This window comes from Condylura cristata, unplaced genomic scaffold (assembly GCF_000260355.1).
Source record: "Condylura cristata isolate star-nosed mole 26May11 unplaced genomic scaffold, ConCri1.0 scaffold00019, whole genome shotgun sequence".
NCBI classification, from domain to species: domain Eukaryota; kingdom Metazoa; phylum Chordata; class Mammalia; order Eulipotyphla; family Talpidae; genus Condylura; species Condylura cristata.
The window spans coordinates 26,304,221-26,319,082 of NW_004567120.1; the positions used below are offsets into that span (position 1 = coordinate 26,304,221).

General features: G+C 45.6%; 1 protein-coding gene across 1 annotated transcript in view; it reads right to left on the reverse strand.

Annotated features, from left to right (window-relative positions):
* Nucleotides 1-14,862, reverse strand: part of TENM1 (teneurin transmembrane protein 1) — a 590,326-nt gene that overhangs the window by 29,233 nt on the left and 546,231 nt on the right. The window contains exons 25-26 of the mRNA XM_004685779.2: nucleotides 11,306-11,672; nucleotides 9,139-9,649 (exon numbers count right to left, since the gene is read on the reverse strand). Coding sequence (XP_004685836.1) covers nucleotides 9,139-9,649; nucleotides 11,306-11,672 — 878 coding nt within the window. The remainder of the gene's footprint in view (nucleotides 1-9,138; nucleotides 9,650-11,305; nucleotides 11,673-14,862) is intronic.

Below are 14,862 nucleotides of genomic sequence, written 5' to 3' on the forward strand. Positions count from 1 at the left end.
TTCAAGTTGCAAATTACAAAATATTTAAGCACTTTTATTTGCTTTTAAAATGTTAAACAATTATATTCTTTTTACCCAAAGTGAGCAGGATACAGCCTGGACCCAGTGGCAGAGTCTGGCTCTAGTGCCCCCTTCTGTAACAATTATGCAAAATGGCACAGTGATTCAGTGTTAATCCACTAGGTATTAACGAACTCAGCCTGGACAGTTGCTCAAATTTTAAAACCTAGACCAGCCATTGGTAAGCTTGGGGAAGGGGCTGGACCTTATTGGATAGGAGAACCACACACGAGGCTATGCACAATGCCAACTCAAGTTCAGTTCTGTGTGACCTTGAATGTGCACGTGTGTGAAAGCACACTTGCTAGCCATTAAAAGAGTTGCACATGTTGGGGCCCTCCCTGGTGGCGCAGCGGGTTAAAGCACTGCACTAAGAAGCTTAAGCATGAGTTCGATCCCCGGAGGTGTCCACATGGCGTGGCAGACCACTCCTGACCCGCCCGCTGCTCCCCTCAGCAGTGTACTTTGTCGATCTGCCTGTTCTGCTCCCCGCTCTGTCCCTGGTGAATCCTCTCACCCTCCGCATCTCTGGCCTGTACCCCAGTTCTGTACGAATAAATAAATAAATCTTAAAAAAAATCACTATAAAAAAAAGAGTTGCACATGCAAGTAAAAATAATCAAATAGGTCATTTGCCACCCTAGATAGGCCAAACCATGATTGTTGCCTTGGATGCATACTTGTTTGAAGGGAGTTCAATCCAAATGATTTATGGCATGTTGTATTTGATGCAGCTATATCCTCTTCATCAAGGAAAGGCTGAAAGGTGCCTTCAGTGAGGGAGGCAATAGTGTCCCCACACTAATTCAGGTAGAATTTCCCACATTCCTGCCCAGTCACTGGGTAGCTACAAAATGACATTGCTTGATTTTCTGTGCCTGTGTGGGCATACTTATTTAAAGTATCCATTTGACATTAACTTTATCATAAAGAAAGCACTGAGCTCCCAACCTACTTTTGCATCCCAGCTCTGCTATAGTCACCATCAAAGTCATCATATCTTTGGTGGCATTAGCAAAACAGTCTAGAAGCTTACCCAGAACATTAGAAGACTTTTCCAACTTGTTAGTGGATGATGTGGGTGGGGTTTTTTTCGGGGAAAGGGCCAGGTGGTAACTGAAATGGAGTGGGAGATATGCTAAGTCCAGAAACAAAGAGAATGCAGAAGACCAAAGATCAAGAGATTGTGCAAATGCACAGTCTCCATTGAGCGGAGGGCTTCCCACCCAGGGCAAAGGCCTGAGGAACTGTCAGCTCAGTGGGGGGGGAGGGGGCACGGTGACAGAGATGACACAGCCTTGGTCGGGGCTTTTTCTGTTTAGTGGAGCAGAAGTCTTGGGTGTGCAATCATTTACATAGCCCTTGAAAAAAGCACACAGGCCCACCTCTGTTCCATGGGGTCATTTCCAAAGGAAGACAGCTGGAAGGTGAACTCATCAGTGGGTAATTTCCCCAACTTTGGAAAGATTGCTCAAAAGTAGATATGAAATAAAGGGAGACTTTGATTTCCTACAGCTTGCTTGAATTCTTTTATTTCTCCCTCCATCACAGGGGACTGCATGTTTCCAGGATGAGTATCTAAGAAACAAGTTTAATCAAAATCTCTTATGCTGTGTGTTTCCTTTGGGGGGCTGTGTCCTTTGGCGCAGGGAGTATAAGCCAATATTCCACAACTGGTCTCATCCCCTCAGGCTGCGACATGGTAGCCACCTCTTTCATTCCCCACATGGGGCTGAGCAGTCGCTTCACAGGCCTGCACATTCTGGCTGGAGAGCCACGGCTCCGGTAGGGACTGTTGCCATCATACTTATCTGAAGTGGTTTTGGGAAGAGGAGATTCACTACCACACTGTCCCTGTTCTGACTTAACAGAGTTCCGCTGGGCACAAGGTCGCACAAGCTTCCCTGTGCAGCTGGGAAGCTTTTGTGAAGGAAATGTGAATTCTTGTCCTTGAGGACCATATGATTTAGCTGGGGAGGTGATAGCTATACATTATTAAAAATATATTTGTCCTGATATTTCCTCATAAGGGATAGTCTGCCTTTTCCCTTGAGGACAATTTAAGCCATAGCTAAACCATGAGGAAAAAGTAGAAGGTCCTCCACACTTGCTTTTGAGAATACATTAAGGATTATAGAAGGAAAATTCAGTACTCATTTAAAAAAGGAAACATCCTCTTTAACCTCTCATGCTAGCAACCTGACCAACTTACTAAACATTCTTTTGGAAAAACTAGATTCTCCATTCCTCACCAGTGACTTCATTTGCTTTCCTGTGACTCAACTCCAAGTCTACAGTGCCCTTCCTTCTAGCTTCATTTGTGTTTCACTCATAGCACTCTTGTGTTAGGTACTAAGGATACAATGGATGCTGATGGAAATTCAGTCTTGGGGGTGGGCAGATAAGATATGCATACAAATCATTCCACTCCCAGAACATTGCCCTGTACCCCCTCCCCAAATATGGAGCTGGAGAGGTTCAGTGGTGGCAGACATCATGTCCAGCTGGACAGACAGAAGAGATGAAGGAAGAGAAGGAGGTGGTATTTGAATGCTGGAAGGTAGGTAGGGTCAGTCCCTTGATAGCTAGGGACTGCAGAGGTGGGGAAGACCTCCAAAGACAGCAATGACATAAACAAAAACACAGGTGGATGAAAGAACCAGATTTACTGGCAGTTCCTTGAGAAGGATAGTGAGAGATAAGGCTGGAGAGATGTTTAGGAGCCAGAGTCTGGGGCAACTGGGATACCAAGTTCTGTAAGAAAGCATATAGTCAGTAGACAATGGAGAGGCACAGAAAACTTTTTCAGGGGGATAATAGTATGTTTCAAGCAGCGCTTCGGTGGCAGCAAATCTTGGAAGCAGAATATGGAGCAGGAAGACCTGTTGGGAGATGACCACCTCAGCGTGTAAGAGAAGATGGTGGTTTCCCACCCTGATTCGATGTATTGTGCTTGCATTTCCTTGGGAATTATCTCGCTTACTAGGATGTAAACACTCAAATCTTTAGAAAGGGAGCACAGGGTCTCACTCGGTTCTTTATTTCCATGTCTGGCACAGAGTAGATATTCACTACACTTGCTCTTCTACCGAGTGAAACAGGATATCAGTGGAAATAGAAGGAACTGGGTGGACGTGAGCACCCGTGTGGCTAGAGAGCAGCAGGCCCATGGACCCTCAGCCGGGTGGCCAACACTGCTCACAGAGATGTCCTGTGCAGTGCAGCTAACCTTCCCTACTGGCATGTCATCCTTCTGTCCACTCCCTGCCTCCACTGTAGTTCTCCCAGCATGAACCAAGACAATTTAGCCACACATTCTTGATCCTTATCAAGGGCAGAAAGCGCCAGGTGCAGAAAGCAAACGGTGTTGAATCTCTGGCTCTGGAGACTTGATGCAACACTAGACAATTCTGTTTTTTTTTTTTTTACTTAATGGAAACCTGTCACATGCCTGGGGGCAGGTGACTGGATCAAATGGTGCCTTAATTCCTCCCTACTCTGAAATTCTAGAAGGCATTGGAATCATTTCGATGTATTTGGACTTTTTATCTACATAATCATTTCTGCATGGGAGTCACATCCTATGCCCCAGCAAATATCTCACCTAGAGACATGACTTGTTTACTTGCCCCCCGCCCACATCTAATCTCCTCAGGGAAGAGAGAGAATCCTTCATTAGTCACTTTCCATTAAACTGAGCATTAGTAAAACAGCATAGAAGCTACCTGGAACATTAGACGGCTTTTCCAACTTGTCAGTGGATGGTGTGTGTGTTTGGGGGGGGGTGGAGGGTGGGAGGGGTGGTAATTGAGATGGAGTGGGAGATGTGCTAAGTCCAGAAACAAAGAGAATGCAGAAGACCAAAGATCAAGAGATCGTGGAAACGCACAGTCTCAATCGAGCGGAGGGCTTCCCACCCAGGGCAAAGGCCCAAGGAACTGTCAGCTCAGTCCAGAGGGCCACGGTGACAGAGCTGACATGGTGGCCTCGGTCGGGGACCTTTTCAGTTTAGTGGAGCAGAAGTTCTTGCCAGGAAAATGCCTGGGGAATGAACAAGGGCTTCTTGGCAACTCCTGCAGCCGTGTGAGCAAAGAAGGCTGGCTTGCTGTGAGAGTCGCAGGGTTCCACCCAGGACCTCCATGACAGCAGGGGGCGACAGTAGCAAGCAGGCAACCCAGCCTCTCAGGCCAGAACCCCTGCCTGGTTCTCGAGGATTCCTGCCTCACCAAGCCCCTCGGTTAGCTTTCCCCCCTCACACTCAGGACACTGCAAAGCAGTCGAGTATCAAGTAGTACTTGGGGTGTGTAATTTTGATCTTGGATCAGGTCAAATGGAATCACGAAAATCGATGAATTATTGAAACTACCTCATACTGGACCCTCCCTGGTGGCACAATGAGGTAAAGCACAGCACTACAAGCTAGCCACAGCTGCTTCATCATGAATTTGATCCCTGCCCTGGAGGTGACCCACCTGGCGCAGCAGACCTCTCCTGACCTGCCTGCTGTTCTCCTCAGCAGTGTACTTCATCAGTCTGCCTGTTCTGCTCCCCAATCTGTCTCTGGTGGGTCCTCTCACTGCCCCTCTGGCCTGTATGCATAACTAAATATGTATTTACAAAATAATAATAAAAAAAACTACATCACACTGCACAACATGAGCCCTCACACCACCATGGCACAGAGACATTTTCAAATCCTATTCAGAGGGCCCAGAACAGGTCGGGCGGGGTGTTTGTCCTCTCCCTCATCACAGATAACTGTGAGCTGGATGGATTACTGGCTCAGTTACCTCTACATAGCAGTTCTCCATCCTGTCACATTGTGCTTCTGCTTTGGTTTCTCTTTCTCTGTCTCTCATCTCAGAACAGGATTTCTAGTTTCACCTTGGCAAACATTTTCTCCCCTTTGCTCACAGAAGGAAGACTCCTCTTAGAAAAATGCTCAAGTTTTTTTTTTAGGAGGGCCTCGTAGCAGTAGTGGGGTCAACTCTCCATTGACCCCAGCATGGCTCCAACCCCAACTATAAATGATATGTCTAATTCTGTGTTCCACATTTCAGAAGAACACGGAGAAACTCAGGAGTGTTCAGAATTGGCTAATGCATTGGAGGAGAAAACGAAGGAAGTCAGATTTTACACAGAGAAGACCACAGAAGAATTAGTTCCATTATGAAGGTTAAGAAACTGCTCTTTCGGGCCCTCCCTGGTGGCTCAGTGAATTAAACTACAGCACTAAGAAGCTAAAGCCACTTCAGCATGAGTTCCATCCTCTCCTTAGCTGCCCGCTGCTCCCCTTAGCAGTGTATTTCGTCAGTTGGCCTGTTCTGCTCTGCTCTGTCTCTGGTGAATCTTCTCACCACTCTTGTCCCTCTGGCCGGTACCCCAGTTCTGTATGCATAAATAAAATAAATCTGTAAAAAAGAAAGAAAGAAATTGCTCTTTCGGGCCTCCCTGGTGGCGCAATGGGTTAAAGCACAGCACTGGCCACAGCCACTTCAGTGCAAGTTCAATTTCCAGCCTGGAGGTGACCACATGGCGCGGCAGACCTCTCCTGGCCCGCCCGCTGCTCCCCTCAGCAGTGCTTCGTCGACCTGCCTGTTCTGTTCCCCGCTCAACTCTTGACTCAGTCACTAGCGATATGAAGGGGTAAGTCACTTCCTGATTTTGGGCCTCAGTTTCCTCATTGGCAAAGTGCTCTGGGTTTGGGCACCAGAGCTCCTCCTTAACTACACTCACTTTATGTGGATCTTATGCTTTCAATCAAGTCTAAAGTTCGGTGGCTGTCCAATTTGGATCTCCAAATTTCAAATCTCTAGGTTTCTCCCTCAATTCCAGACTCACACTTCCAATTGCCTACTTGATATTTTCTTGGATGTCTAACTAAACCGAGCACATCCCAAACGGAACTTCCAACCCCACCCAGTATAATGTAGTCCTTGCATCATCTTCCCCATATTGGCAAAAGGAAAGTCCAATATCCAGTTGCTCAGGCCAAAAACTTTGAAATTATCTTTAATCCCCTTTTCTCTGTACTCCAAATCCAGCATGTAAGTATTAGTAGCTTTACATGGAAAATATCTTTAGAATTTTACCATTTTTTTACTGCCCCAATTCCTTGGACTTAGCTAACAATATTTGCCTAAATTACAGCAAATGTCTTCCCTCGATCCACAAATAGATTTCCTGACTCCACCATATATTGTCTTCAGTAGGGAGTGACTCTTTAAAAATGGAAGTCAGGGCCCTCCCTGGTGGTGCAGCAGGTTAAAGTGCAGCACACCCAAGCTAGACACAGCCGCTTCAGCACCAGTTTGATCCCCAGCCAGGGGGTGACCCACATGGTACGGCAGACCTCTCCTGTCTGCCCACTGCTCCCCTCAGCAGTGTACTTCATCCATCTGCCTGTTCTGCTCCCCACTCTGTCTCTGGTAAATCCTCTCACCAACCCTGCACCTCTGGCCTGCACCCCAGTTCTATATGCATAAATAAGTCTTTCAAAAAAAAAAAAAACAAAAACAGAAGTCAGATGATGTCATCCTTATACTCAGAACTCGCTAGTGGTTCTACTTCTTACTCAGAGTAAAAGTTGAAGTCTTTACAGGGGACCATAGGTCCCTACATGAAGTAGGCCTGGTCATGACATTGGTTTTTCTCCCCATTTCTTACTCCATCGCGACTCCGGTCCCTGTGGCTACCTTTGCATCCCTTGAACTGCCCAGTATGCCCCCACAGCAGGGCCTCTGCACTTGCTATTTGAGGGTCCCGACGTGTTACCTTCCTACCGCCCGTCAGATGACCATATGGCTCATTGCCTCGCCTCCTATACGTTTTTACTCAAATGTCACCTCCTTAGTGAGGTCTTCCAGGCTGCTAAATCAGGAATTAAACACAAAACAAAACCCTTGTGCCTCTTCTCTGACCCCCCCACCCTGATTCTTTTCTCAGTAGAATGTATCACTGTCTGAAGTCCTGTGCATTCTACATGTGTCTCTCCAGTACCATGCGTGCTCTAGCAGGGTAGGAGTCTCCCGTGTTTTGCTCATGGCTAGCTCCCCAGTATCAGAACACTGCCTGGCACGTAGTAGGTGTGTAGCAAATAATTGGTGAATCAATAAATGAATGGTTGAGCTGGTTACTTTGTGTTTTTCATCTAATAGTATTGCGGTACAATTGACTTTTAATGTGTGCAGTGTGATGATTGGATAAATGAATAAGTGGTTGAATTGGTTATTTGGAAACTACTTACTACTTCAGCCATTTCCTGTTGCTCGACCAAGTTCATCCATTAGCTTTTGAAATAGTGGCCTAATTTCAGCTGCAGTGGATTTCATGTGAAATTTTTACAAAAGAAATCTCGTTAGAAACTTCATCTTAAGGGTAGTGTATTAAAATATGCATGCTCTTGAATCAGACTGTTGGGGAGTTTGAGTCCTAGACTTTTGTGTGAATCAGGACATGTGAATCGGGACAAGTCAACCATTCTGTGCTTCAGTTTCCTTACCTATAAAACATGCTATGTTGTCATTTGGGAGATTTAAAAAAGAATGTATGTAAATCACGTAGCTCAGACTTGGCATATAGTAAAGCTTCACTGAAGAGTGACTTATTACTCTTATTAAGATGTAAGACAAATTTTTCAAAAAACAGAGGAAGACTTGCAAGAGAAACAACTGAAAACATTTTTCTTAGTGAAACTGAAATAGCTGTCGAGCTCCTTTGTATAAGGGGCATTTCTTTGGGAAAGCATCCAAAATTTGAAGGCCAATTGTTTTGTCTCTTTCCTCAGGAGGCTTTTGTGGGACTGGATAGACTCTCTTCACATTCGCGACATCCTTATAGAGGGACCCCATCATTCTGCACTTCTCAATCCTTCTATTTGAATCCATTTCAGATGCTGCATTTGATTCCATGGGTTATGCTCCTGTATAAACTGGTGAAAAGTCCAGCAATCCCCCCACTGCTTTTTAAAGATCTTATTTATTTTTGCATAGAAGAACTGGGGTGTAGGCCAGAGATGCAGGGGGTGAGAGGATTCGCCAGAGACAGAGCGGGGAGCAGAACAGGCTGATCAACTGAAATATACTGCTGAGGGGAACGGTGGGTGAGACGGGAGAGGTCTGCTGCGCCATGTGGGTCACCTCCCTGGCCTGGGGTTGGACTCAGGGTGCAGTGATGACAGAGCTGACTTAACCCCTAGGCCACCAGGGAGGGCCTCAGCAATTCCCCTTGTGGGGAAGATGTTTGCCATCTGCTGGCAGACTAGCTTTCTCAATGTGTGGACTAGCAAACAAGATTGTGTGTGCTTTGCAAGGCAGGGACGATGGTCTCTGGTCCTGTGGCCCGCCTTCCAGCAGCTTGCTGTCACACACGCCTTGTGTTAATTCCCAGTTAAGCAGAGTGCTCACAGAACCAGTGTCAGAGGCCCAAAGGTGCTGGATGTGACTGTGCAGGCACACTGGCAAGGCCCCCGGCCTGCTCAGGAGTGGTTGGCTCCACAGCTCGCAGAAGCAGCCAGCAGACAGCAGCTTCTCCATGGTTGTGCATGTCTCACTTGCTTTCCAGGGGCCCACTTCTTATATTCTAACCTCTCTCTCCTCCCACAGCTGCTTACACAGAGCTGGGCTGGGCTGGGCTGGGCTGGGCTGGGTTGGGTACACACTCATTTATTCATTCATTAAACCTCACAGGGATCAATAAACACTTGTTAAACCACACTGCTGCTTTGCTGCCTTAGAACTATTTCTTAGTGTTGCTATTTAAATGAGAATTTACCTTGTTTCCAGCTCTGTGGTAAATTTCTTGAGTGCCTGGACTTCTACCTCATTCTTGTCTCCTGCAATGTTATACTTGATTCCTCATTCAGTCTATGTTTTTATTATTGTGGTCTACAGATCTGCCCTGGAGAAGCTGTTCTGAACCCTAGGATCTGGGCAAAATTTTCTCCTTGATTTTTTTTTTAAATGGTGGTTGTTAGGAGAAAATAGCATGCAGTACTTAGCAATTACTGAGGCAATTTCCCACTACAATATACTTTTAAACAAAACCTGTCAAAGCCGGTGTTGAAAATTAGAAACTCACTCATAAACAGTGGTCCATCCATTTTCATTACTCTTGGTGGCCAGCAGCCCCGTGTTTCCTGGATAGGTCATCAAGGCCAGATTATAGCCTTGAGCGGACACTCTTTTCAGGACCCCATTGCTGCTTATGGTCAGCCAGTACACTTGGCCACCAGGCACCACGAGCCACAGAGGCATACCGCCCGCGTCACGGCGAATGTGCACTGAGTTGCCGTTGCTGCTGGTAATGGCGCCCAAGTCTCCCTCGGCATTGTAGGTGAAATTATACACATAGTCCCTTGTTATCAAGTTCAAGGTGTGCAGGTGGGTTCCATTCACTGTGAACTGGTATAGTTCCTGATCAGCAGGTGAAGCAATCTCATAAAGATTCATGTCATTCAAGTGGGCTTGGTTCTTGCTAATGGTACGAATTCGAACATTGCCAAGATCAGCCACATAGAGGGTACCATCAGGTGCCACTGCTAAGGAGGAAGGAGCTTTCATCTTTGCATCTTTGGCGTAGCCACCATCACCTATGGAAGAAAGTCCGTGATTTTAATGATGTCAATTGATATAAGCATACCTTGCACAGAAAACACTGCATCAGGAATCATTTCAGGTGTTCGTCTTTCTATGATTTCACTCAAGTGTGGTATATAGAGAAATCAAAGAAATGAACAAACTAAATAGACTATTGGACCAAATTAGGCATTACCGGAGAGAAGGGGAAGGGTGGGTAAATGAAGTAAAAATAGGTTAATTGTACAATGAACGATACAATTGGACTTTTAATGGTGAGCTTGATGCAGTATATACAGAAGTTGAATTTTAATGACACACACCTGAAATTTGTATAATGTTAGAATGCAATGTAACTTCAATAAAATTCATTATACAAAGAATCATTTCTAAAGGACGCCCTGAATGCACCCCTTGACAGTTCTGAAACCCATTATTCAAAATTCTTGTCAGTACCACTGTAAATGAACAGTAAGAGGCAATTATCTCAGTTAACACCAATTTTGTGAAATCTTCAATCCTGCTGTTCAGTATCTATTCTATTGTTGAATACAAAAACAACAAATAATGACTGTCACACAAAATTGGGTTGGAAATCCATGAGACTTATGCCTGCTGAAGCTGGTAGGATCTACTTCAGGACTTTCCAATCCTACTGTGCCTGGAGGAAATTTCTTCTGTTAATTCCCACTGTCACATTGTCATAGTACGCTAAGTCTATAAGTGTAACAATGATTCAGAACATCAAACTTGATAACTGGAATAAACATTAGATTTGCCTTGAATGAAAGATATATATTAGCAAAATAACTATAAAATTAATTGTCCAGGAAAACATTGGAACTATTGATCTAAAGTCATATCGATCAAGTTGCTCGCTCTTGATTCCTCTGGCCCAAGGAAAGGCAAAGGTTAAGAGAAACATTTGGGACTGGATGAACAGTTTAATAGGACTGCACATAGCATGGAGGGATTTCCACGTCTCAGCAATAAATGTATCTATTGACATTTAGAGGAGTGTTTGCTATCTGGAATATCCACTCTGTCTTTTGGGGAAAAAGCTTTCTCTTTCTCCTGTTTCAATTGGTAGTAAAGGGCACTAATGATTATGATGAAAGTTTTAGAGTTGAAAAAAAAATGTAAGTAGCCGTCTGATGTTCCAAGAAACCGCCATTGTGGGGCCTAATGTTGCCCATGGATTCCCAAAGTAGTGTGTAGGTTTTAGATCCCATACGCTGAAACGCTGGAAACCAGGCACTCAGGACAAGGATTTTCCCCCCTTAGTTCAGTCTGTAAATATGGGATTTCCCTAACTATGCTTTTACCAAGGTACAAACAATATCTTGGTCATACATTTGCATTATGGTCTGAGCTTCTTAGCGTATCACCATTTTTATTACACTGGTCTAATCTCAGAACAGCAACATGTTATAATGGAAGTAGAGATGTCACCATTTAATACATGAATTGAGTCATGAAGAGGGCTGGGGGCTACAGGTGGAGTCAGTCGTAGAACAGTGCCCGAAACTATGCTCTCTGGCCCACACTATGTTGCTTTCTCTACTCGCTCATATCTAAGTTGACAAGTAACACTTTGGTTTTCTTTCTGAAACCTGCTTTTCTTTTGAAAACAGAGAGGGGGATCTGGTGAATTGCTAAAAAGGTCATACCTGAAAAACAGTCACAGTTGGGATCAATTTTGCAGTCACAGTCAGTGGGGGCACCGGCCATGATGGAAATCTCCCCATTGGTGGTAACTTGCTGAATGCGGTTTACTTTCCTCTCATCCGTTTCAGCTATGAAGAGCAGCCCACTGTGGGAGATGCTGATGGCCCTTGCCGACTCTAGAGTGGAGTGAATTGCCACCTTGCTGACCAGGAAATGATCGATTCCTGGCACCTGGCAGTGAATGGGGCGCCCTGCAATGATACGCACACGCCTGTTCTCAGAAATTTGCAGCACAATGTTGTTATCCAGGACATACAATGAATTGTCCATGGGATTGACTGCAAGGTCTGTTGGCCACTCTAATCGCACCTGAAAAAGGAACAGAACACACACCATTAGGTTACAATATCTTTCCAGAAGCAGTACTACCTTGAAAGGGAAAGTGGCTTATTTCCCCACCCCTGTCCCCCACTACCCTCATGAATTTCAGCAATGTGGTTTTCTGGCCAAGTTGGGAGGGACAGCTGATGAAATGTTCTGGTAAACATGTTTATCATTTATGCCATGTCCAACACAGTATAATTTTTTTTCCCCCAGTAATTCTAGAAAAATCCTCTGGAGCACTTTTTCAGTGTTGGTCTCTGGCCAGCAGCGCAGCATCATCTGGGAACGTGTTAGAAATGAACACTCTCAGGCCCCAGCCATGTCCTTTCGACTCAGAAACTATGGGGTAGGGCCCAGCCATCTGTGTTTTAACAAGGCTTCCTGGTGATCCTGATGCTCACTGAAGTTTGAGGACCACTGCTCTAGGGCTTCCCTGTTGCTATGCTACACAAATGTCCCCATTGTGACAGAAGAACAACATCATAGAGGATTCTAGGAAACAGAGTGCTGGAAAAACCAGAGTTTAACAGAAAAACCAGTCTTAACAATACTTTGGGACAGGATCTTCCTTAGCATGGGCCTGGCATCCATCCTGGGCAATACTCAGGTACTGTTGGTGGGTGATTCGGAAATGTGAGTTCTAGTGCACTGCTGACTTAGTTCACCCATCTCCCTTTTCTCAGCAAAGGAACAGGTGGCTTTGTTATTTCACCGGATATTTGCTGAGTACCCCCTTTGGGACCAGCCGTGTGCTAGGCTTTGGGAATCCAAAGAATACCACATCACTCCTCTGTTTTCAAATGACTCATGGTCTAGTAGAGCCTTTGGAGAAGCTGTCAGTCAATTACTCTTATTCTTACGAGAAGGAGGCAGCAGAGAGTCTGAGAGCACTTCATCAAGATTAGCAGTCAGAAGGCAGAGTATTCCCAGAGAAGGTGCTTCCTCAGCAAGGTCAGAGGTGACCACTTGGAGAGGAAAGGGGTGGAAATATTGGTTTTTTGGGGGAGGAGAAGAGCAGAGTTGAAGGCAAACCAGGTAGAGGGAATAGCATGGTAAAGGTCTAGAAGCTAGAGATGGTACGACCCATCCAGTCACTACAAACAACCGAGTGATGCTATTGTGGGCTGAACGTAAGGGAATGGTGAGCAGTGACAGTCAGGAAGTAGACAGTGGCCAGGTGTTAGGGACTGAACTGTCACCCCTAAATTCATACACTGAAGACCAAATTAATCTCTCTGGAACACAGACCAGGAAGTAGTCCATGATAGGCACAGAGAAAAAGGCCATAGGGAGACACAGTAAGAGGGTGGTCATCTGTATGAAGGAGAGAGGTCTGAGGAGAAACCTGCTGAGACCTTATTTTGAACTTCAAATCTTCAGAAATATGAGAAATGTTTCTTTTGCTAAAGCCACCAATCTGTGGTATTTTGTTTTTGTTTTGGTAGCCCTAGTACACTCATGTGCCAAGTAAAGGAGAGACATATAGGTCTGGTGTTATGTCGATGGTTGTGGGAAACCACAAAAGAGCTTCAAGAAGGGGTGAGACATAGTCACATTTGGGTGGCTGAGGGAATCACACTGGCTTCTGTTGAGACCGTATGGAGGAGGAGGTGAGATGGGAGGCACACCACTAATGAGGAGACTCCGCTGTGGGGCTCAGGTGAGGAGTGATGGTGGCCTGAGTTACAGTGGCAGCAGTGGGGATGAAGAGATAGATTTGAGACGAGGTAAGGTGTTAGATGCAAAGGTGCTAGCTTGTGTGTGTGTGTATTGTGTGTTTATGTGTGTGTGTGTGGGGGGGGTGTGTTGCTTTCTGTCAAGTCCAATGCAAGCCACTGGGGACATAGAGGTCAATCAAACATGGCTCTACTTTAGTTCCTTTCTGGGCACGGGAATTAGCCCAATGCCAGCTCTGACATCTCCTTGATAGAGACTATTTATCACTGAGCACTCGTCAGAGAACTATGTTACAGGCGCTCTCCACTCCACTATTCACCTTTGCTGTCCTTTATTCCTCTTCTTTTAGGATCAACAAGGGCAGAAAACTCTGTCCTATTGCTGGCCAAATATTAACAGTAATGTAGCTACTCTTCCTTTGGCCTTGAGTGAAAGCCCAAGGAAAGCTTTGTTTTTCTCATTGAATCAGAAAGTCTGAAAACAAAAAATGAATCGTGATTGTCATTCTGAGGCCTGCTATTTCCCTGGCTAGAAGAAGCCTGACCCTCAGTAATGAGGTGCATGAAGTCTGAGACAAGGCCCTCCCTCTACTTCTGTCTCTTAATGGGGGGCAACTGATGATGTAAAGAAGACAGAAGTTGCCTTTGACCTCCCCTCTTGCGCCTTTTGGGGCTCTTTGCCTCCTGTCTCTACGTGTCTGTCCCAGATGCCTGGCAACCTCATTCTGTCCCCATGTCTCTGTGTGCCCTCAACTTCCACCTAGGCTGGCCTTCTTTGGTCAGCACCATATGCCTCTGGGCAGCTAGGAATTTGAATGCTAATGGAGTATAAAGCTGAGCTTGTGTTATGCGTGTTCTACAGAGCCTCTCAGACTAGGCCATTGGATAAACATTAAACACCAGCCTTAACAGCTCCCAGAGCAGTTTTGCTGTGATGTGTTCCCCAGCATGTCTGTCTGAGGCCTTTGCATGTCAGTGCCCTGCTGGCGAGAGGGAGAGGGAGCACGGCTGTTGTGGAGGCCCTGCTCCTACTCTCATGTGACTCCACCGTGGCCCTCTAGCTACACATCACGCTCGCACAGAGCTCTCCGTCCACACTGGCCCTGTGGTGCACAGTCCCTCAGGAAATAAGCCGAGGCTGGCTGAGGAAGAGGAAATGAATTTATTTCAGTACAACACTCCTATTTTGATCAAGTCTGAAGTCAGTGACCCAGAAAAAACAAAGCTGGCAGAAATGACATTCTCATTATCCCCACTCTGAGAGCTGAGGCCGGGGCGGAGGTCAGGGACGACACACACCTGGCAGAAGCCTTAGAAGACGTGCTTTGGATTCTGTTCTCTGCTGTCAAGGCTGCCTCTGAGATAAAGGCTGCTAGTTGAAAGATAAGCTGTTAAATTCTCCAACTCATTCAACCTGATTTAAGCCAATACCATTGGTGTCATGTTTATTAGATTTAATACTGCCTCAAAAATACACCAGTCCTTGTATCTGTTTGTTT